Source organism: Microcebus murinus, chromosome 9 (genome assembly GCF_040939455.1).
Source record: "Microcebus murinus isolate Inina chromosome 9, M.murinus_Inina_mat1.0, whole genome shotgun sequence".
NCBI lineage: Eukaryota > Metazoa > Chordata > Mammalia > Primates > Cheirogaleidae > Microcebus > Microcebus murinus.
In genome coordinates, this window is record NC_134112.1 from 88956406 (window position 1) to 88978402 (window position 21997).

Consider the following 21997-nt stretch of genomic DNA (forward strand, 5'->3'; position numbering starts at 1 on the left):
CCAGGCTGGTCTTGAGCTCCTGGGCATGAGCAATACTCTAAAAGTGCTAGGATTACAGGCATGAGCCACCACACGCAGCCATTTTTAGGGCAGGGCAGCAGTCTAGAACCCCTCTTCTGCTTATTGTCTCAAGTCTGAACCTCTCTATCTGACTTTTAGTGTCTTCCATTGATTGGTCTCATTTTATTTATTTGGTTTTCTTTCTTGAACTCCTTTTCTATCAGTTCCTACCACTTTTTATTGTCTTCTGTAGCTTTTCACTGACACTAGAGTTCTCACTTAGATCTTACCCTGGTTGCTCTAACACAGAAAGAATTGACAGTGTTTGGAGACATTTTTGATTGTCACACCATAAGCTGGTAGGTATGGAGAGATGCTACTGGTGTCTAATGACTGGTGGAGGTCAGGAATACTGCTGAACATCCTGTAATGCATAGACATCCCTCCACAACAAAGAATTATCTGGCCTAAAGTCAGTAGTGCTGAGGTTAAAAAACCCTGCCAGTCTGACAGGCCATTGTGCTGGGAGTTCAGCAACTACTTATTGCTTCGTATAATTTCATACAGCTCCCAGTTTCAGTGTAGTGCTGCTAAGTGAACACATTCAATAGGACTTCAATATATAATGATTAATTCATTTTATGAATGTGTATGATTTCCCCTCCTCAGGACCTGTTACTATGACTAGTGTACACCCCCCAATACGTTCACCTAGTGCCTCCAGCGTTGGAAGCCGAGGAAGGTAACTGCCTTAACCATATTCTCTAGTACATAAAATCTCTAATTAGATTTCTTTTGCCAGTGATCAACATGTTTTGATACTCAATATATTTTAAATTTCCTTTATTTTAAATTTTAACTAAAATTTTAATAATTATATATTATATTTTAATAAATTACTTAAAGGACTAAGTACAAATTTATCTGCAAAGAAAAATATTTGTATATTAAAAATGACAAAATAAGATATTTGACATTAGCATAATAGCAAGGAAAAAAATAAAGGTAAAGTGGAGGTATAACACACACTCAATTGCATGCGTCCTCAAACTACGGCCCGTAGGCCACATGTGGGTGTTTTTGCCTGTTTGTTTTTTTTACTTCAAAATAAAATATGTGCAGTGTGCATAGGAATTTGTTCATAGTTTTTTTTAAACTATAGTCTGGCCCTCCAACGGTCTGAGGGACAGTGAACTGGCCCCCTCTTTAAAAAGTTTGAGGACCCCTGCTCTATTGAAACATAAACCTAGGGAAAAGAAACAATTCTATGCTTCTTTGGTTACTCTGACATTTTTAATAATCAAACATTGATTCTACTTTAAGAGAAAAACTTAAAATTATTGAAATTCTGTTTTAAGTAAATTCTATTTTAAGCAACTACTTTGCTCTTCCCCTCATTATGCTTGAAAATTGTCCCTAGATAGTGAATCCAATTCTTACCTTCTTAATCATACAGAAGAAGCATTGTCTGAAGGGTAAAGGATTGGCTTTACTTACCCAAGAACATAGTGGCTATCTGTAAAAGATTTTGGGCCTATGACCTTCTTTAAATAACAGAACACTGGTAAATGATTACCCAAATTATCTTCACACTTTGACAAGAAATTGTTGATGTGAGTGTAGAGTTCTCTTTGCCACTGACTAGAGAGGGAAATGAGGAAGCCTAAAAAAAGATGCTAGCTCTAAGACACTAAATCTAGTTGCCCAATTTTAAAGCCTCAGAATATTGAAGTCAATTTTAATTTAGGTTTTATTTAAATATCTTTCTAGATATATAACTATTTAGATAGGTTAAATGAAATTTTTGCATATAGCAGTTGCATTTCAGTCGCGCATCATTTATTGCTGATATAACATACTTACCATTATTGTGAAGATGCAGCATTATTCCAGGAAGCTGTCGTATATGAGATATCTAGCATAGCATCCTTAGATTGTTTTTCGTTTCTTTCTCTATCTCTCAGCTCTGGCTCTTCCAGCAAACCAGCAGGAGCAGATTCTACACACAAAGTCCCAGTGGTCATGCTGGAGCCAATCCGAATAAAACAAGAAAACAGTGGGCCACCTGAAAATTATGATTTTCCTGTTGTTATAGTGAAACAAGAATCAGATGAAGAATCTAGGCCTCAGAATGTAATTATATCTGTGCTTGCCAGTACTATTTCTTTTTTGGGGGGGTAGGGTGAGAGAAACTTATAAAGTAGTTTAGATCTGACATGGAGAAGAAACAAAAGGGCAGTTTTTAGTACAGCAGTTGATACAGTACAGTCTGTATAGGAAGACATAAGATTCTAGAAGGATGTGTCTAAGGGGAGCAAAATATTGAACATTGAGAAGCATTTTCTAATCCTGGTAGACATTGTATTGATAAGAATTACCTAAAGATAGGTACCTATTGAGTTCACTGGGTCTTGCAAAAATTGAAAAAAGACTAAAAAAAAGATAGGTACCTAGAAAAATAAGCAAATGAAAAAGGTAATTATTGACTCTTAGTAAAAGCAAAAAGTGGTACGAAAAAGGAATGTAGTCATAGTACATTTTGTGGTTCTGCAGTGTTTACATAGTTATAATGATGTAAACAAACAGCTGAATAAAATGTAACTAAAAACTGATGTAATTAGGATATAATCTAAATATGCATTTAACCAAAAATTACGATTTTCAGAATACTTAACCAGTACAGACAGATACTGATCAGTTGGAATAGATTCTACCATTAACAGTTGTAACACCTACCAACTGAAATGAAAAATCAGTGCGCAGAGTAACCTATGTTAAGAGGATGGGATTGAGGGGGGCAGCAGCTCTGTGTGTGTGTGAGTAAAAGGAGGTGGGTAGAGAATCAGGATTCAAAAACCTAATCTCCTAATTTTTCACACTGGGGATTAAGAGAGAAATAGAGAGAGATTCAGATATAGCATTGAAGTTCTAAGAAGTTACAGTCTAATCATTTCATTTAGAAAATATGGAGGTAAATTGCAGAATGAAAAACTAGATTGAACATATTTACTTGTAAGGAATGAGAGCTTTTGACTATATCTACTTGTATTATTTTAAAATTTTTTAAAAAATGTTTAAAGGAGATAACAGTTTTTGTTATTGATTGGAAATTTTCACCATCCTAGGCTCCAACAGAAAATATAGATCCATCTTATCGGTATAATTTTTTATAATTACATAAAGATAGGTACCTAGAAAAATAATAAGCAAATGAAAAAAATGCATCTTAGGTTACAGTTTGAATTAACAGCTCCAATAAAGTATGTTTATAGGTCATTCAGTTGACTTCCACACTACCCACCCATTTCCTAATTTCTATAGCCATCATAGGCTTAAAGATTTTCCCTATATTTTTTGGTATTTTTCAGTAGAAGTCCATGTTATCTTTTCCAGTTAACAGTAAACATATTCTTATACATATTCACAGATTCATTAGAAGTAATCAGGTGCCCATGAGAGAGTGGTCTATAGTCCAAAATTGCAGTAGTGAAAATTTTAAAATGCTGATTAAAAAGAATATATCGTGTGTGTGTGTGTGTGTGTGTGTGTGTGTGTGTGTGTGTGTATTATATACTATTCTTTCTTTCTACTGCAGGCTAACTATCCAAGAAGCATACTTACCTCCCTGCTCTTAAATAGCAGTCAGAACTCCACTTCTGAGGAGACTGTGCCAAGATCAGATGCCCCTGATAGCACAGGAGATCAACCTGGACTTCACCAGGAAAATTCCTCAAATGGAAAGTCTGAGTGGCTCGACCCTTCACAAAAGTCACCTCTTCATGTTGGAGAGACGAGGAAAGAGGATGACCCCAATGAGGACTGGTGTGCAGTTTGTCAAAATGGAGGGGAACTCCTGTGCTGTGAGAAGTGCCCCAAAGTGTTCCATCTTTCTTGTCACGTGCCCACATTGACAAATTTTCCAAGGTAAGACAGTACTTCCCTTCTCACTATATATGTAATATAATACATATTTTTTCACTATAAATAATAACAGCAATAAACTTTTGAAGGTCATTGTGACATAAAGCCCTTGTAAGAACTTAAATGAAATTCCACTTGGCATAAATGCATACTTCAAAACCCTGAACAATAATCTGTTTCCATACCATGGCTCTTGTTCCCTGTGCTTCTTTCAAAAAACTAGTTATTAGGAGAAAAAAATAGCAGACCCTTTAAATTACTATAAAGGGTTACCATAAAGAAACAGTGATCCTTACACATAACAACTACCACAATGTATTGCATCTTATTTGCCAGGCATTGGGCTGTATCATATATAAATATTTCAAGTAACTTCTCAAAGGCTGTGGCATAATGATGGTGGTGGTGGTGAAGAACCCCTGGGTAGATCTCTCAGTTCTTTTAAGGCTGTTCTTTTAAATGTCAATTATAAACTTTTCTTTTTCTTGAATGCTTGGGGGGAGAAATGCCGATTATGCCTTATATTAGCCCTAGATTAATAAGTGTTTATTTGTTTCAGATATTTTCCACATATTTGTATTTCATGCCTTCTTAAATAAACTTTAATATTAACCACTTAGCATTATATTTCTGCTGTTTCCTCGCAGCGTGGTGTAGTCTACCTAGTAGGTATATGGTAAATACTCAGTGATTAAAATTTATGGCAAACAAATATAATAATTCTGTATCGTAAATATCATGGAGGAGGTGGGGAAGGGAAATGGTGAGGGGAGAAATGATGCATTAGGAACTCAAAAGTACATTATTCCCCAACAGTGGAGAGTGGATTTGCACTTTCTGTCGAGACTTATCTAAACCAGAAGTCGAATATGATTGTGATGCTTCCAATCACAACTCAGATAAAAAGAAAACTGAAGGCCTTGTTAAATTAACACCAATAGATAAAAGGGTAAGTCTTTGATCATTTCTAACCCAAAGTGTTAGACAATTTTTTGATTTAGTACATTATTGTAATGTAGTTGTGCCTTTCATCAGAGAAGCTTATATTCAGTCAAATGTTACACTGAATTTTTTTTAATTTAGGAGTATTTTTTCACAAAAGTGTTATAATCTTAAAGGTAGACTATAAATTTTTAATTAAAGAAAAATCACAGTATTATATATGTATTTTCTGGAAGTTTAAAATATTGTACCTTAACAAGATGGAATGTGTATCCTTTTATGTAGCCCAGACTTTTAAATTTAGTCTGCCTTGAGTAAGTTTTTTTTCTCAGAATTTATTTAGAATTGCCACCAAAGAGCTGGTTTTTCTATTCACTCTTCTTGGAAATCCATTTTTTCTTTACCAAGTGGTACTAGGTTTATACATCAAAGCCAAGTAATGTATTTAAAGTCTGAGTCAACACTTACTCAGAAACTAAAGAAACTCCTTTGCTAAATTACTAAGTGTTAATAGAACAGTCAATTTGAAAGTTGCCATGCAAAATGGGGCACAAGTATCACTGCAAGTACTACACAGTGTTCACTGAGATAAACCTATAATCAGAGCAGAGTGAGTGATGGGACCCTCTGCATGCAGAGAGAGAGCCTTAGGACTGGATGCACCATAGAAAAAAGGCTTCCCCTCTGGATCTCTTAAGAGACGCATATTCTTTCTTGACTATTAATAATTCATAATACACAAACTAGAGCAATAAGTACTAAAAATAGGCTGCCATTTCATTATTTTAATTTTAATTTTAATTATTTATTTTTGCTTAGAAGTGTGAGCGCCTACTTTTATTTCTTTACTGCCATGAAATGAGCCTGGCTTTTCAAGACCCCGTTCCTCTAACTGTAAGTATTAATGTCATTTTGTGCATGTTTACACAGTGGAATGATAAATAAGAATATAGTTTCTATACCATTTTTCAATAGTTTTTACTATCTAGTATTATACAAATTTTAAAACTTATTAATATATATTTAATGTTTTGATCCTAAATAGATACATTTTAATGTTAACAAATTGACCAAAAATTTGTATTCATTTCTTAGGTATTCTTCTTATCTCACCTATTTTGCCTGTTATTCTCTGGGATGATTTCTAGCAATTGTGTCTATCTCAGGAAGTTTAGGCATGTTTCCTAATTTGTTGAGAAAAGCTTTTCCATTTGAGTTAAAGATACCCACTGCCACCCCCTGCACCCTGGCCAAATTTTCTGTACTTATTTTGATTTATAGGTCCAGACTTCAAGTAATAAAGTAGAATTTAACAATATAAAAAAGTTGAAGAGAGTGTGTGTGTGTGTTTTTTAACTATTGACTTTAAAACGGTTCATATTGAAAGTTTGTGACTTTAATGCATAATTTTAGAGCAATGGAAGGGCCTGCTACCCAAAATATGTTCTCCTCCTATTCTCTGATGTCTGAAACTCCTTTAAAATAAATTTGCTCTACAGTTTGATAAATTTAAAAATTAATGTAAGTTTAGAAAAAGAAAACCGGCTTAATTAAAGTAGATTCAGTTGGTAACAGTCAACTTATTTTTTGAGAGCAGGTTTTGAGAACTTGAGATAGGAAAAGGAAGTAAATACTTTCAGGAAGAAGGGACTTTTGTACCCAAAGGAAGCAGAGTAAAGAATTCAAGTAAGCTTGTAATGGCAGTACAATCTTAAAATTCAACCTAGAATTGGTGCTTTTTATGATCTTGGCTTAACATTTGGCATTAATAACCAGTTGCAGCAGCAAGATGATAGCCCTCCTTTTCTTAGTCTTTACAAGATGCTGTAAGGTTGCAGGATTATCCCTATTTAGAATATGAAGAAAGTAAGGTTCAGTGAGGTTAAGTAATTTACCCAGGATCATGATGTTGAGCTGGGGATTAAACCCAGATTCATAGTCCTCCTTCACCACTTGCTATAATGCATGTAGCAAAAACCTGTCAGATCCTACTGAAAGTAATATTCTTTCTAGTAATTGTTTTATGTTTAATAAAGAAGAAAAATAGAGATGGTTTAAGAGATATGTGAAGACAAGTTTTTTCATTAAAAATAATTGGTGAAATTTTTTTTGAAAAATGACACAACCATTTATCAATGTGTGGAAGGCAGTATGCACCTGTAAATGTTTTTGAATGGGTTTCCTTATCAATGATAAGTAGTACAGTAGAATGCAATGTGAACAATCAGAATTTTATACCACTTCTTGTAGAATTTATTTAGGGCCTGGTAGGATTTAGCTATTTGTATTATAATATCTCATTTATTTTGAAAGGTGCCTGATTATTACAGAATAATTAAAAATCCAATGGACTTGTCAACTATCAAGAAAAAACTACAAGAAGATTATTCTGTGTACTCAAAACCTGAAGATTTTGTAGCTGATTTTAGATTGATCTTTCAAAACTGTGCTGAATTCAATGAGGTGATGTGGGGGGGAGGGTTGGTGGGAAGCAACAGCAATGTGAAAATAATCTTAATCAATTTTATCAACAAACTAGGAGACCAATATGCCTATGCTAGAATAAATTTGCGACATTTCAGGTCTGTCAGGGAATGACAGAGGTAATTAGGAAGACTTTGTCCACATGGAAATGCAGATTACAGCTGGTAACTTGAAGACAATTTAGAAAATATTTTTATCTGACCTAGAAATATTATTTCTTATTCCCACCTTTATTTCTTGAAATATAGAGTACGTCCAGACTTTAGTAATTTTTATGTTGATGATGTGGTCCAAAGAGCTCTAATTTTAAAATTTCTCATCTGTCAGTTCATCTAAACATTTTTCAGACTTTTGTTGATGGTTTGTTCTATGTGTTTGTTACTCATTCTACAGTACCACATTTCATTTAATTTATTCTAAAAACAACTGTTTCACGATCTTATGGTTATTGATCTGTCTTTGGCAATCCAGTCCTACCATTACCACCCTCTTTTAGAACAATGCAGATAAGTCAAGGATTTTTATTTACTTTCTAGCTGACTTTCTCTAGACCCTGTCTAGTCACAGACTTATTTATATCAGTGACTGTGCCATGAGTGTTTTCCAATACAGTCCATTAATACTCATAATCTCACAAGTCAAAAGTAAACAAAAGAATGAGAGATTTATTACTTTTATTGTCTAGAGTGTTGGTCTTTACTTTTTAATTTGTATTTTTTTTTAATTCAACAGCCTGATTCAGAAGTAGCCAGTGCTGGTATAAAACTTGAAAATTACTTTGAAGAACTTCTAAAGAACCTTTATCCAGAAAAAAGGTTTCCAAAACTAGAATTCAGGAATGAATCAGAAGATAATAAATTTAGTGATGATTCAGATGATGACTTTGTGCAACCCCGGAAGAAACGCCTCAAAAGCATCGAGGAGCGCCAGTTGCTTAAATAAGCAGCACTGTTGGCTTATGTTGGTTTTTAAATATTTTTGGTTTCCAAGAAAAATATTTGTCAGTAATTTAACATCACTACAAAGAAGAGTTTGTGACCACTCTGATGTCTGTTTTTGATGTTTACTAGACTTTGATTTCCTTAAAAACCCATTTCTTTTAAACCTCTTGTCATTAAGAAAGAGGAAGAATGGAAGAAAGAAAATGGAGGGAAGGAATAAAGGACGGTAGAAAAGAAGGAAGGTGGAAGCATCAAAAATGAAATACAAGACATCCTTCCCACTTCTTGGATTTTAAAACTATAATCTGGAGGTGATAGCTACTATAGAAAGAAAATAGACTTTGTATGAACTCTAAGTTGAACATTAAATGTGGTTTGAATGTGTGTGTTAATTCATTTTTAGAGTGAATTACCCATTAATCATATGGCCTGACCATATGAGTTAGGTATACTATACTTAAGAACAGTACTCCATGAACGTGAGTGGTAACAAATTCTATCCCAGGATGCCAAGAGGTGCACAAAAAGGTAGATTAGAAGCTATTAAGAAGGCACCTAATAGTATATCATGTAAGATGGCAACTGTATTAAAGAAAAATCAGGAAAACAAATGTTTGATATTTGGTTGTGTTTTTTTTCCCCCTTGTCTGTAGAGGTGTTTGGTATAGCAGGTTTTTCAAGGCCATTTTTCATACATTTGTAGATCTAGATTTTCTTCAACTTTTTCCACTGATGGAAGTGTACCTGTTTGGTTTTGCTGTGTCTGTGTGTGGTTTGTTTTTTTTAACTGTGCAGGTGGTCCTTTTATAAAAAGCCTCATTATTTGCAGTATGGCTTTTAGTGGAAGTACCCAAAATATAAAATATGGCAGCGTGCACTGTATTTGTTGTGAGGTTTCTTCAACATATACCCTATTGGGCATTAAAATAAGGTCCCCTGAAAGGGACTAATGTTTATGGTTTTCATCTGCCTGTAATTTGGAATGAAAATATGTTGTGGGATTTGGGAGCGGGCAGTTGGAGAGAATTATAGTGAAAAAAAAATTTTTTTTCTGAAGCATCTATTTACTGTTTAAGAGTCAAAATTCAATCTTTGATCTGACTTAATTCTGAATTACATTTTCATTCTCTTGATTGAGATACAAAAGACCTATATTCCAAGGACAAGCATATTCTTAATGAGCCAGTCTCAGCTAGCAGCTAGTTCAGCTGATACCAATTTATTCCTTTTACTTGTTCAGTGTTTTTTAGGATCAGATGAACTGTCAAAGAAACTAGATTAAGATAGAGGAAAATTGCTGTGCCATATGTTTAATACTAACTTTGACAAAATACATGTGAATATTTGTAGTTTGCCAAAGCAAGGCACTAATTTATAGCACATTAAATGACTGGAGGAAATTTTTCTCTTTAGGATGATAAAATAAAAATACAGCTGACTTGAAAGAATGCTGTTCTTTGGATTGTATTACCTCCCATGAATTGAACATAGAAGATTTGGTTATATCCACAAGGCTTTACTTCTTAAAGTGGAAAACATTCTGTGGCTAATTCATTGGGTTTTCAGGTATTATTTAAAGAAAAAATCTAAGGAGAAAACAACTTACTAGCAATAGCTTCCCATTTTCTATATAGATAGGTCTTGTTCGTAATGTGTCAATTATGTATTAATTGTTAAAGTCTCAATCACTTTTCCAAATATGTGTTACATGGTGATGTTTGTTGTTGTGTTTTTAAATATGCATTTGACATTTGTTCTCCAGAGACTATTTGAGCAGATTTTGATAATAGTGCATATACCTTTTAATTGTTTGGGTTTTTTGCTCCAACATTTTATTTTTAGCACAGCAGCTGTGGAGCTTTTGCTAATAGTTTATTCTTGGTATCTTAGAATGCTGTTCTTCTGACAGTTTGTTCTTCTGTACTTGTCTCTTGAGTTAGAGCAACGCAGATAAATTATTTTGAGAATCATCACAAAGGGAAGCAGGGCTTAAGAGAGAGTAAAATATAATTTCCTAAATGTATGTGAGCCAGAATTTCTACTAATGTACCCTGCACTGTCACTATTATATTCAATGCCATATTAATCTTTTAAAACAGTATTTCTATTTCATATTAACCATCTTTGTCTGAAAGGCAGTTGAGAACCATCTTGTAATCATACATAATATAATTATCATATTAAATGTTTTGGGTTTCTCAATAGCCCTTTTATAATGGTCTTTGATTGTGACCTTATTAACGAGTGCTTGTGTGCCCAGGTGGATCCCAGCTAAGTCATCCTTAAATTTTATTCTAATAGAAGTAACTATAAGATGAGCCTAATTATGCCCCACACTCATTTAGAGAGCATCCCCAAAAATATGTAGTATGATTCCAGCAACCTTGACCTAAATTTATGCACACCAGTGTTGACCTCTGACCAAAAACTGTGGAAGATTGCCCTTTGGATTTGGGACCTAGAGCCCAATATTACAGCTGAAGGACCCCCATTGCTTAATGTGACCACACCTTTGGCCAGGGCTTATATATGAATGAGCAGACCATGTGTGAACTAGGATTTACTCAGTTCCAACTCATTGACAGCTTCCTGAGGTCCAAGCACCCGATTTTCTGGCAGTAAAAAAAACCAAGTACACAGCCAGTGATTTATGGCTATGGCAAAAATATAATGGACCGAGATATACCATATTAAATGCAAAATATCTAACATCTGGCAATGCACTCATTTTGTCTTTTGAATTAACATGCCCTGCTTATCTTTTCTGAATGGAGGGGTAGGAGAGTGGAAGGTGTTAAAAGAAAAACATCCTCTTTCCATAGTAGTTTTACTTTCTTTTCCAAGCTAAATAGTAGGCTTTACGTTTTAGTACCACACAGTAGTATAACTAAGGAGTGCTTTCAAAAAGGTCTACAGTCAAAAGGGTGAGTATACAGCTTCTTGTTCCATTTATGAATTTGCATTTCAAAGTACTTTTAAAGTACTTAGACTTTTAAATGTGAGTTTTGTGGAGAGAAATACGAGAAACTTGCTAAGGCCTGATCCAAATTAATGTGAATCCCAAAAGTAAGTTGCTGCATGTGAAAGGTTTTTAGGTTTAAATTGAAGATGTGCTCATTTTCTGTTTGTTTGTATTCATTATGAATGAGAGAAATATCTGATTGAAATTGTGGGCGTGACCATGAGTTCAGCCATCTAATTTCTTACTGCAATTGAGCTCCTCCTTTTAAATAACCATGTACATATTTGTTAAAGTATTTTATAGCCCCATGTAAATAATTGATGTCTTTTTACATTTATTGTACCTTCATCTTGGATGTGAATTTACTGTCACAATTCACATGCTGGTGACTTATGCTCCTAAGTGAGAATAATGCTAGCCAGTCAGATCACAGATTTTTCTTCATGAAGGTTTTGCTTATTGTGAAGGATATCTGAGGCAGTAGTCTTTTTTGTTATTAATTTTGGGGGCAGACTGGTGCTTTGATTTTAATAAAAATTAACTTTGGATTCTTACTGTGAATATTTTACCACAAGTATTTAATGGAAAAATTACTAAATGTTATCTCAGAGTGTTAACCAGTTCTCCATTATTACGTTTGTGTGTTCCTCTAGCTAAAACTTCGATACATACAGAGATGAGCTACTAGTCCATAATAACTAACAGGAAAACAACTTCATCCTAACACATGTATTTCACCGGCCTTAAAAGACAAAAATTGACCAACAGGCAGGAAAGTGGGTGATAAATATCTTGAATCAATGACTTCTTCCCTCATGTTGCCCCCCAAAAGTAGGAGAACCAAATGAAAAATTCTACTTGTCTGGAACTAGTTTGGGGAAGAGGGAGAAAAAGAGAGTAGGTACTACTACAAGTCACTTCGAAAATTTGCCTATGTTAATTTCACAACTATTTTTTAAAAATCACTACTGGTTATTTAATAGATCTTACTTTCATGAGGATAACCTTGTTTGAGTCTTAGTTTTTAAACAGAATAATTAAGTCCATATTTGAGTACTAAAAAGTTCTTCCTTGGGATGTTCTTGAACTGTCCTGCCTTTCCACCTACTGCTGTGGAGTGATGCAGCAAGAAGGCCCCCACCAGATGCAGCCCCTCTGTTCGGACTTCCCAGCCTCCAGAACTGTAAGAAATAAATTTCTGTTCTTTAAAAAAAAAAAAATTCTTCCTTGGTAGTTAAACATTTAACAAAATTGTTTTCCCACATTTTCAATGTGTAGAAGAAAGGGTATTTTAACATCCTGTATCAATATACTTGGGAATATGAATTCTTTGCCCCTGTTCTAATGTACTTTAACTCGAAGACAGATGAATCAGAAAATTCATTCAGAAATCCTTACGTTGCAAATGATTGAAGCCCCATTGTCATTGTTTTAGGGGAGAGGATAGAATGTACATATCAAACAGGGTTTAAGCACTCCTCACCTTTGGAATAAAAAATATACTGACCTGAGAGGTGGCATTTCCCCAAGGAAAATCTGAGTGTTCTCAACAGGGAGGAGGAAGAATGACTATAAGACAGGAACAACAAACTTACTAGGCCACTGGGTGATAGACTTTTGACAATGATACTGGTTAACTAATCTGATCCTTTTAGGATTCACTAAGTCCAAAAAGTCCAAAATGTTTTGGCATTTATATTACAAAAAGTTTTTGCTGTGATAGCCTATGCTTTAAATAGACTTATGTCAGAATCTCTCCTATGTATTAAACTATTAGATTCAGATAAATTCAATCTCTATCCTACTGTATAAAGCAAAATATGATTATATAGAGATTTCAGTTATGTTATTTTTCTTTAATACTTCAGCCATTATTTTTTTGCTCTTTGGGTGGGTAATGAAACCAATTGAAAAATGCTCTTACAGATACGTGACTTGAAATTTGTTGATTTCCACTTCTGAGAGCTAACACTAGTAAGTATGGTAAGGAACATATGAGTTATCGAAGATTTTTCAAACTTGGTATTCAATTAAAATTATGTCACTAGAGTTTGTTGTAGACTAATTTAGTATCTTCTTGGGTGCCTGGGTGCTGGACAGTGCTGGCCAACATTATAAAGTCCCTTGAGGCTGGGCGTGGTGGCTCATGCCTAAAATGCTAGCACTCTGGGAGGCCAAGGCAGGAGGATTGCTTAAGGTCAGGAGTTTGAGACCAGCCTGAGCAAGAGCAAGACGCAGTCTCTACTAAAAATAGAAAAATTAGCTGGACAACTAAAAATATATATATAAAAAATTAGCTGGGTGTGGTGGTACATGCCTGTAGTCCCAGCTACCTGGGAGGCTGAGACAGTAGGATCACTTGGGCCCAGGAGTTGGAGGTTGCTGTGAGCTAGGCTGATGCCATGGCACTCTAGCCCGGGCAACAGAATTGAGAGTCTGTCTCAAAAAAAATAAAGTCCCTTAAACCTGGAGACCCCTTTGGAACAATGCTTCAGCATCAACTGGGTCATTGGTTGGCTGTATGTTTCAGTCACTGCTATTGTTTAAATTTTAAACTGCTAATTTCAGCTTTGGGATTTTCAGTTAAGATTTGTGGTGTGTTGGTTGGCTAACCCTACATAGGTACCCAAGACATCTTTGCATAAAAGATATTGTAGCCTTAAGATGGTTCTGCAAATTATGGCATTTGTATAGCCTGAAAGCTAATAATTTTTTTGAAAGGCTTATAACCAAAAAAAAGTGTCTATATGTAGCTCACAAAGCCTATTTTTGTCTGGCCCTTTACTGAAAAAAATTCCTAACTTTAAGCCATTTATGCCTGTGGTTCAAATAAGAATGGTTTGTACCCCTATGCAAGTGGGAGTGTGAACCTCTCATAGTTTGGTAATTCATTGACACTTTGTGCTTGAAAGCGAGTTCTTTTTCAATTGTAAAATGAGGGTGGGAAGAGGTAAGCCAGTGGTGGGGTCACCAACTTCAGAACTCTTGGGTGACCAGGTGCATTGTCATTGAGCAGTAATATTTAAAAGGAATCTTTTTTTGAGCAGGTCTCAACCGTGGGTTTAAAACATTCATAACCATGCTGTAAACAGAAGTGCAGTTATCTATGCTTTGCTGTTCCATTTCTAGAGTATAGGCAGAGTAGATTGAGCATAATTTTTAAGAGCCCTAGGATTTTCAGAATGGTCAACAAAGTCAGCGCCTGAAGTCACAGTTACTTAGGAGGATTGCTCAAGCCCAGGAGTTTGAGGTTGCAGTCAGCTATGATGCCACTGTACTCTGGGGTGACAGAGCAAGACTCTGTCTCAAAAAAGGAAAAAAAGGAATAGTCAATGAGCATTAGCTTCAACATCAAGTCATGAGCTATATTACTCCCTAATAAGAGAGCCTGTCCTTTTGAAGTTTAAAGCTAGGCATTGACTTTTCTCCAGCTAGGAAAGTCCTAGATGGTATCTCCTTCCAATAGAAGGCTGTCTTATATACATTGAAAGTCTCTTGGTAGCTAGATCTTCTGGATCACTTGCTGCTTCCCCTTGCAGTTTTATGTTACGCAGATGGCTTCTTTCCTTAAACCTAATGAACCAACCTCTGCTGCTAGCTTCCTTACCTCTCTGCCTTCATAGAATTGAAGAGACTTAGGGCTTTGCTCTGGATTAAGCTTTGGCTGATGGGAATGTTGTGGCTGATTTGATCTTCCATTCAGACCACTAAAACTTTCTCCATATCAGCAGTAAGGCTGTTGCGTTTTCTTATCATTTGTGTATTCACCGGAGTAGCACTTTTCATTTCCTTCGAGAACTTTTTCTTTGGATTCACAACTTGGCTAACTGGCACAAGAGGCCTTGCTTTCTGCCTATTTCAGTTTTCCATGTGACTTTGTCACTAAGCTTAATCATTTCTAACGTTTGGCTTAAAGTGAGATGTATGATTGTTCCTTTCACTTGAACACTTAGAGGCCATGTAGGGTTATTAATTGGCATAACTTCGATATTGTGTCTCACAGTATAAGAGAGGTGAGGGAATAGCTGATTGGCCAGAACATACATCATGTATTAAGTTTGCTTTATACAGATACATTTTATGATATCCCCAATTACAATAGTAACATCAAAGATCATAGATCACCATAACATATGTAATGGAAAAGTAACATGACAGACAAGAAAGTGAGCACATGTTGTTGGAAAAATGGTGCCAGTAGACTTATTCAACACAGGGTTTCCACAAACCTTTTCAATTTATTAAAAAAAAAAAAAAATGCAGCATCTGCCAAGCACCATAAAACAAGATATGCCTATAATTAATTTTCATATCATAGAAAGCAAAGATTCCCCCATAAAAAAAAAATTAGAGTAGAAATAGGGAATGTATCTGATTATATGTAAGACTTATTCTACATTAAGCATTTTATGAATAAGCAGTTTTTATTAATAGAGGCCATAAGTTAGAGCTTGATGATTCTAGGTGTTTTGAAAGGTTTGATGATATCATTCCAAGTTCCTGGCCTTAGCTATAGAATTTGTTTAGTTATAAACCTCATGGAAGAATATCAGATACCTTTTTTTTATAAGATTTAGTATTTATTCATATAAAAGTTAATAGACTTGATGTCAAGGAAGAAAAGCCATCTTAGTCCTTTCATCTTGAACTCATACCTTTGTAATTTTTAATAGAAGTTCTTTCTCAAGGAAGATCAATACAGTTACCCATCCCATTCCCATATGTGCCTTTTTTAAAAATACATAATCAGTTTATTAATTACTGAGTAGCATACAGAAGTAAAACCAAGTTTTAAAAAATATACCACAATTCTGACAATAATAAAATGCATTTTTCTCCTTTGGTAGCCATAGCTTTGCAGGTCTTCATTTAATTTGCTGGAAAAAGAAATGATTTAATAGATGAGTAATATACTCTTTTTAAGTCTTGTTCATCCATACTCAGCTGACACTAGAACCTAGCAATAGAGGTTCTATAATAGAATTTATAGGAAGATCCTAGCATTTACTTATATATTTGGACATACAATGCTAATTTTATTATTTATTCTAGTACAATACAGGCAGTTAGAAAGTAAATATTCTTTCAAGAGTGTTTTGGATTTTTAGTTTAAGAAACTCATTTTGATAAGTCTGGTAGAGTAGTTCTAATGTAGAATTGATTCTGCTTTTAAACTATTGACCAGGTTGGTTTACCCAAATTATTGGGATGCCCATGTATATGTTGAAAGGAAGTTAAAAATATTTAAATGTTCTTGTAAACATTCCATCATGAGGTGGTTTTATTAGGATAAGCACAGCACTGAGGTGGGGGGTAAATATAAAGATTTGCCCAAAGGTATAGCCATTCAGTGGCAAAGTCAGCAAGGGCTAGGTGGCCATACAATTGGAAAATATTAAAAAGGCTGTATACATGTGCAAAATCATTTCACCATTGTGCTAAAACCAAGTCCCTGGCAACAGAAGAAGGTGGAGATGAGTTGGAAATCTATAATACACATAAAAAGAAATCTGGTTCATCATCTAATGTGTATTAATATTTATACTACTACTTTAAAAATAAAAACTTTAAGGGACTGGAAATCTAGCATCACTTAAATTTGCAGTCTGGTTTGAATTTCAGCCCTCCTACATACTAGTGTGTACTTTACACAAGTTACAACTTCCTTTTGCCTTAGTTTCCTCATTTGATAATCCTTTTATTTAGGATTAAAAAGAAGCCTATGAATCATCTAATTAGATGGCTTACAGCCATCTATTTCTGGCTTTAAGCATTCAACGAGTGGGTCAACTTTCCAAGTAAAGCCCTAAATTCACAATTACATGACAGGCCATCTACTCTGATTAAAACACACATTGCCTGAAAGATAACCGGGGAGGGAGAGAATATCCCAACTGCCATAAGCGCCCCCCCCCCACTTTCCTCAATAGTGCCTTCCTTGTATCCACTCACAGACAGCAGAACAGATACTAACTTGTCTTCACCATTTACTATGAGTAGGACGTGGGAGAGAGGGCAAGTCACATTTAGCCACAGAAGCATCGTGACTCTCTACAGCTTCATTTAGAGACAGCAGCTCAGGGTCAACCAAACGGTATACCTAAGCCAGCCACTCTTCCCCTTGCCCTTTATGCGCACACACAGCCTTGTCTACAAGCAAAGGGCTTTGTGCTTAAGGTAGGAAAACATCAGACCCACCACCTATACTTGGAGATGACCATTCTTCACTGACTCCAACCATAAGGGCAAAGGGGTAGGAGAGGGCCCCCTCTTTTACATTTTTGCCTGGAAACATACCTTATACTGTTGGGGGATCCTTTACATACTTTGTGGAATATAGTGAGCAGTTTGCACTGCTGTAGTATTAGATGGCCACTGGTGCCATATTGGCACATCTTTTCCCACAGGTACCAGGGGAAAGGAAGCTGGACCAACACAGAAAGACTGTGTGATCCCAAGGGCAACACAAATAGCTGCTTGAGCTCTGCCAGCCACATTTAGCTCTGCAGCAAAGCTCACATCCAGACAGGAAAGGGGAAGGATAGAATGCTGAAGCCTCAACAACTGTCATCCATGTTAGTGCCTGTTATTCAAACTACAATTTTGCAGTACACAAATTATCAGTTGCTTGAGCTTCAATGCTGCTCAAAGCTACGTGCAGGAAAAACTGGAGACCCAGCTTTTCCATTGGAACCTACTAAACATACTGTGTTAATACAAACTTACATCTGCTTAAAAGAAGGATCCCCATACGCCAAGTTCATTTCCTTTGGGCAAATGTTGGTAGTTGAGAAGACTTCATAGTTTCCTGCCTCACTTACCTGTAGGGCCCGTCCTTTGGTCTCAATGGGGAGAGTAAATGCAGAAATGGCACATATGACACAGACAGATGAGAAGAGGCACAGGGCCCCTAGGAATGATGCACTCATAAGAACCTGAAATTTACAAGAGAATGACTCAGTTTACGTGCCCCAGTCACTACTGTTTCAGACAGCGTCTTACTCTGTTGCCCAGGCTAGAGTGCCATGGTGTCAGCCCTAGCTCACAGCAACCTCAAACTCCTGGGCTCACGCGATCCTGCTGCCTCAGCCTCCCAAGTAGCTGGGACTACAGGCATGTGCCACCATGCCCGGCTAATTTTTTTTCTATATATATTTTAGTTGGCCAATTAATTTTTCTATTTTTAGTAGAGATGGAGTCTCGCTCAGGCAGGTTTAGAATTCCTGACCTTGAGTGATCCGCTTGCCTCGGCCTCCCAGAGTGCTAGGATTACAGGCGTGAGCCATCACACCTGGCCACCCCAGTCACTTCTAAACTGATTTTTTATGTCAAAGGGAAAATAAGGATTCCCTTCAACTAAATGGTTCTTTGTTCCTGACAGATTGATTTATTTGGGCCAAGTGAATGTGGGCGTTTTGCGGGGGGCGGGTTGTTTTCTTCCATGAGCAGGATCTGGCAGTAACACACGCCAGCCAGGTTAGACCTCCCCCTTTTGTACCCACCCATCAGGCTTCTCCAGAGCAAATCGTCTCCAGTCTAGGGCAGGGGGGATCTGCCTGTTTTCCCACCCCTCTCATTCACCCAGCTTGCTTAACTTCTGACCCTCCCACCTTATGCTGTGCTCTCTCTGCCACACGTACATTTTCCCCCTTCAGTTCTGAGAGGATGAGACAGGAGATGGTTGTTCTTTGAAGATTACTAATGGGTCTTGTCTCTATTCATAATGCTTCATGTGTGAAAACCAAAACTTTCTTTTGGGTGTCCATTTTTGCACAGTAAGAATAGATTTCTGCCAAGCTATATATTAATATATCCTTTGGCCTGGGTCTTTTCACGCAGATATTAGCTAGTGCAGAATCTGGTTTAGTCCAAACTCTTCACTTTATAGATGAGCCTAGACTAAGTGACTAGTCTCAGTAACTACTTGTCCAAAGTCACACACAGATCCCTGACACACGACGTAGTGTTATTACCACCACTTAGGTTCCCTTAACATACACAAGTTGGAGCCCAACTCCTGGGTAGAAAAACTGCTGTCTTCCAAAACAGTAAATAATTCCACTTATCATGCAAACAAAACCCATGATTCTAACCTCACTGATACTTCGTAGTTGACCTAGCAAGTTATAGTTCTGATTTTGTCCCCCAAAATAAATAATTTCCCCCAAACAGGAGTTTGTGTAACACGTGTCTGTGTAATTGCTGGAGGGCTGGGAAGCCAGGCTCAGGGAAGGGGTAGAAACGGAAAGAGGCCAGGCAGTTGAACCAATACCAAATCATGCCATAGATAGGCGTGTATCTAAATTCTGTCATTACTGCCAGTTCTCTTATCGGACACCAGAATTCTCACCACCACCAGCATTAATTCTAAAATATCCTTACCTCACATACTTTGCACCAAACGTAAAGTCCGGGTTCATGTGAGACCCTGATGGGTTGAGTTTAGATCACATAACTGTTCTACCAGCCAGGGGCAGGGAGAGCAAGTGCCTAGACTTTTGGGCTTCCCTAGAGGGATATAAGGGATCTGCTTCATAGCAAGACTCTGTAGCAATCTATTAATAGATGTTACTGAATATTCTTTCAATAAATTCTACCTAAGTAGAATCAACCGAAGTTAATTTCTATTGTTTGTGCACAAGAACTCTTAATACCTGATTATAAAAATTATTTAGGAATTTTGTTAGAATGCAGATTTAAAGGGACCACTCCAGATTCACTGTATCAGAAGGAAAGAGATCTCTTACATCTCTACTTCTAAAAAGCAGCCCAACCCAGGGATAAAGAAAGATATTACATAATGACAAAAGGGTCTTGGTATATTCTAATCCTGAAGGTTATATAACAAAAGAGCTTCAAAATACATTCAGGGCTGGGCACAGTGGTGTTCATATCTGTAATCCAAGCACTTTGGGAGACACAGGTAGGAGGATTGCTTGAGACAAGGAGTTTGAGACAAGGCTGAGACGACCCCATCACTACAAAAAAATTTTTTTAAGTTAGCTGTATGGGGAGGTGTATACATATAATCCTAGGTACTCCAGAGGCTGAGGCAGAAGGATTGCTTGAGCCCAGGAAGTTGAGGTTACAATGAGCTATGATGAGGCCACCACACTCAAGCTTGGGCAATAGAGTGAGAACCTGTCACTAAAAATATATAATTTTTTTTAACATTCAGTGAAAACTGAAAGGAGAAATAGAAATAGACAAATCTACAAATAGTTTGAGATTCAATACTCATCAACTGATAGAACCACTAGATAGCAAATCAGCATAGGATAACTTTATGAGTCCATCAGCCAGGATCTAATTGACATTTGTAGGACACCCAAATGTGTACAGCAGAGTACACATTCCCCAAGATAAACCACATCGTGGGCCATAAATGAACCTCAACAAATTTAAAAGAATTGAAATCATAGAGGGCATTCTCTGACTAAAATAATAGCAGGCTAGAAATTAACAGCAAAATCTCCAAACACTTCTAAATTATCCATGAGTGAAAGGCAAAGTCGTCATCTCAAGAAAAAAAACACATTGAATGGAATGAAAACACAAAGTATTTTTAGGACACAGCTAATAGGAACAAAAACAAAATACTTGGGAATAAACTAACATAAGAAACATGAAGAAAATTGTAACGCACATAAAAATTGAAAAACCATTTCTTAGAAAAATGTAGTCTTGTAAAATGTGATCCTTACCAAAGTAATCTATAATCAAAATCCTAGTAGGATTTTTTTTTTGAGACAGAGTCTCACTTGTTGACCAAGCTAGAGTGAGTGCCATGGCATCAGCCTAGCTCACAGCAACCTCAAACTCCTGGGCTCAAGCAATCCTTCTGCCTCAGCCTCCCGAGTAGCTGGGACTACAGGCATGCGCCACCATGCCCGGCTAATTTTTTTCTATATATATTAGTTGGCCAATTAATTTCTTTCTATTTCTAGTAGAGACAGGGTCTTGCTCTTGCTCAGGCTGGTTTCGAACTCCTGACCTTGAGCAATCTGCCCGCCTCAGCCTCCCAGAGTGCTAGGATTACAGGCGTGAGCCACCGCGCCCGGCTGCTAGTAGGATTTTTGAATCAATTTGGAAAATTGATTCTAAAGTTAATTTGGCCAGGCACAGTTTCTCATGCCTGTAATCCCAGCTACTCAGGAGGCTGTGGTGGGAGGATCACTGGAGGCTAGGAGTTTGGGACCAGCCTGGGCAACATAAAGACAGTCTCTTAATTAAAAGAAAAAAAACCAAACATTTTAATTTGTCCCAGCTACTCAGGAGGCTGAGGAAGGAGGATCCCTTGAGCCCAGGAGTTTAAGGCTAGCCTGGGCAACATAGCAAGACCCCATCTCAATCAATAGGAAGAGATAAAGGATAGAAATGTCAAGAGACAAAATTATACCAAATTTTTAAAAATAAAAATAAGCTTCTTAAAATATATACATGTATATAAATAATTTTTTTTTTTTTTTAAGATAGAGTCTCTCTCTATTGCCTGGACTAGAGTGCCATGACATCAGCCTGGCTCATAGCAACCTCAAACTTTTGGGCTCAAGCCATCCTCCTGCCTCAGCCTCCCGCGTAGCTGGGACTACAGGCATGCGCCACCATGCCCAGATCATTTTTTCTACATATTTTTAGTTGGCCCATCAATTTCTTTCTATTTATAGTAGAGACAGAGTCTTGCTCAGGCTGGTTTCGAACTCCTGACCTTGAGCAATCTGCTTGCCTCGGCCTCCCAGAGTACTAG

The 21997-nt window shown here is 36.6% G+C and overlaps 2 protein-coding genes across 4 annotated transcripts in view; one reads left to right on the forward strand and one right to left on the reverse strand.

Moving 5' to 3' along the window:
• The window catches only part of TRIM24 (tripartite motif containing 24), a 113853-nt gene extending 102052 nt beyond the window's left edge, over positions 1-11801 (forward strand). For all 3 annotated transcript variants that reach the window (XM_012742702.3, XM_012742700.3, XM_012742701.3), the window contains 7 exons: positions 670-742; positions 1965-2133; positions 3596-3924; positions 4738-4870; positions 5683-5757; positions 7177-7326; positions 8080-11801. In XM_012742702.3, the coding sequence (XP_012598156.2) occupies positions 670-742; positions 1965-2133; positions 3596-3924; positions 4738-4870; positions 5683-5757; positions 7177-7326; positions 8080-8289 (1139 nt within the window). In that variant the 3' untranslated portion in view covers positions 8290-11801. The remainder of the gene's footprint in view (positions 1-669; positions 743-1964; positions 2134-3595; positions 3925-4737; positions 4871-5682; positions 5758-7176; positions 7327-8079) is intronic.
• Positions 11802-15817: 4016 nt separating this feature from the next.
• Positions 15818-21997, reverse strand: part of SVOPL (SVOP like) — a 54732-nt gene continuing 48552 nt past the window's right edge. Inside the window, exons 14-15 of the mRNA XM_076006640.1 lie at positions 18072-18185; positions 15818-16127 (exon numbers count right to left, since the gene is read on the reverse strand). Of these exons, the coding sequence (XP_075862755.1) occupies positions 16116-16127; positions 18072-18185 (126 nt within the window). The 3' untranslated portion in view covers positions 15818-16115. The remainder of the gene's footprint in view (positions 16128-18071; positions 18186-21997) is intronic.